This window comes from Cyprinus carpio, unplaced genomic scaffold (genome assembly GCF_018340385.1).
Source record: "Cyprinus carpio isolate SPL01 unplaced genomic scaffold, ASM1834038v1 S000006731, whole genome shotgun sequence".
NCBI lineage: Eukaryota > Metazoa > Chordata > Actinopteri > Cypriniformes > Cyprinidae > Cyprinus > Cyprinus carpio.
Window position 1 is genome coordinate 69,972 of NW_024879334.1, and position 2,529 is coordinate 72,500.

Genomic DNA, 2,529 nt, shown 5'->3' on the forward strand with positions numbered 1-2,529 from the left:
ATTTCTTTCTGTAAAAACTTTTGAAATGAGGGCACGATGACAGTGAGACGGGGTTACAGAGGGAATAATAGGGATCACTTATCTAATCACGACTCTTTATCCATTTACTAGTCATTTTCAGTAATATACAGTCCTCCGGGATTCACATCCAACTCTTATAAATCAGTTCTGTGTGGTATCAGAAAGTAATACTGTGTGATACTTGATATACGCTACCGTTCAAAAAGTTGTTTTTATGTAAGTGAGGATGCATTAATTTGATCAAAACTGACAGTAAAGACATTTATAGGATTTCTGTTTCAAATAAATGCTGTTTTTTTCTTTCTATACATCACAAAAACATTACACAGCATGACTGTTTTCAACATTGATAATAATCAGAAATGTTTCTCGAGCAGCAAATCAGCATATTAGAATGATTTCTGAAGATTATGTGTCACTGAAGACTGGAGTAATGATGCTGAAAAATACAGCTGCACATCACAGAAATTAATTATATTTTACCAATACATTCACATGGAAAACAGTTATTTTAAATTGCAATAATATTTCAAATTTTTATTGTTTTACTGTATTTTGATCAAATAAATGCAACCTTAGTGAGCATAAGAGATGTTCCAAAACATTAAAAATCGTACCAACCCCAAACTTTTCAAGTTTAGTGCATGTTACTTTTGTACCATATTTTGGTACACCCCCCCCCAAAAAATAAAAATAAACACGGTATTAAATGGTTCCATCTCCAAAAACATCATACTTTTTATACCTTTCTGTAAACACCAGCTGTTATGAATATAAACTATAGGACAGGTTCAGGTCCTATATGAAATGAATACTCACTACTGGAATGTTTCGTTGTATTTTGGAGACCAGTTGTTGTTCTTGGTTTTGGTGCTAAACTTGCGTTTCTTGTCAGCCAGGTGCGGGCCGATGGCGCTGATCTCCACGAAGGGGCGAAACATGGCATTCGTCTGCCAGTTGATATTGTTCACAACACACAACTGCAGAGGAAGAGGATGGTCTTTGAGTACGAGATCATCAAACATAAGTGAGACATGTTCGATTATATGACTCCTATATCACACCTAGAAGGCACAAGTTAGATACTAGACTTAGAGAAAACCAACAGAGCTGCTTACACTGGGGGAAAAAAGGATAGGATTTACAGTTTTCCCTATTATATTGCTAGTAAATTATACAAACGATTACAAAAAAACAGCAATAAATTGAATTAAACATGACATTTTTATGTAGAAAGTGTGGAAGACCAATTGCAAGATATATCTTGCGATAGGAGTTTATTTGTTGTGATATGCGTTTGTATCTTGCAATTCTCAGCTTACAACTCACAATTCTGAAAAAAAAAAAGATTTGCAGGGAAAAAGTCAGAATTGTGATTTAAAAGGTCACATGTTTTTTATTTCTTACTTTTTGGTGAAAACAGGCTTCTATAAGACTGAAATATTATTTTCTTTTAAAATGAACTCAAATATTCTTTTATATAAATGTGTCCCTGGAGCACAAAAGCAGTCCTTAAGTGGCTGGGGTATATTTGTAGCATAGCCAAAAAAAAAAAAAAAACATTGTATGGGTCAAAATTATCGATTTTTCTTTTATGCCAAAAATTATTAGGATATTAATTAAAGATCATGTTCCATGAAGATATTTCATAAATTTCCAACCATAAATATATAAAAACTTAATTTTTGATCAGTAATATGCATTGCTAAACACTTCATTTGGACAACTTTAAAGGTGATTTTCTCAGTATTTAGATTTTTTTGCACCCTCAGATTCCAGATTTTCAAATAGTTGTATCTCAGACAAATATTGTCCTATCATTACATCAATGGAAAACTTAATTATTCAGCTTTCAGATGATGTATAAATCTCAATTTTGAAAAATTGACCCTTAAGACTGGTTTGGGTCCATATGTGTGTGTGTGTGTGTGTGTATACATAAATATATATATATATATATATATATATATATATATATATATATATATATAAACAGTGTAATCAAATAGATCACATGCTGTATTATAAGAATATTGTGCCAAATAGCTTAGCAGCAGTAAACAGCCTACAGATTTACAAACAACAATAAATCAGAAAGTTAAATAGGAATATTACAATGTCCATTTTGTGGCATACCTTAAAGTCATAAATTCATAATAATACAATGTCACTGATATTGTTATGGTTAGAAAGTGTTAATTAGTTTTTATGTACTTTTGTAAATGATCTTTCATGCAATGTTCTAGTTAGCTAGTCTGTTATCAGCAGTGTTTGTGGTCATTAATCGTGGTTTGTTGTGCAGGTGTCTCTATGCAGTCCAGTTTTCGTGTCTCCTGTAGAGACGGAGCTCATTAACAGATCCTGAGCTCTTGATAAAGCAGCCAGATGAGAGCCATTACAGCGAGAGGAAACTTCCATTCTGCTAATTACAGCAGCTGCAATCGCTTTCTCAGGGGAAATTACACTAACTGATTAAAAGAATACAGTGTCGGTGGCAAAGAGAAACAT

General features: G+C 32.7%; 1 protein-coding gene across 1 annotated transcript in view; it reads right to left on the reverse strand.

Annotated features, from left to right (window-relative positions):
* Positions 1 to 804: 804 nt before the first annotated feature.
* LOC109058679 (protein unc-13 homolog C-like) overlaps positions 805 to 2,529 on the reverse strand; it is a 135,359-nt gene continuing 133,634 nt past the window's right edge. Inside the window, 1 exon segment of the mRNA XM_042755624.1 lies at positions 805 to 1,000. Within this exon segment, the coding sequence (XP_042611558.1) occupies positions 840 to 1,000 (161 nt within the window). The 3' untranslated portion in view covers positions 805 to 839.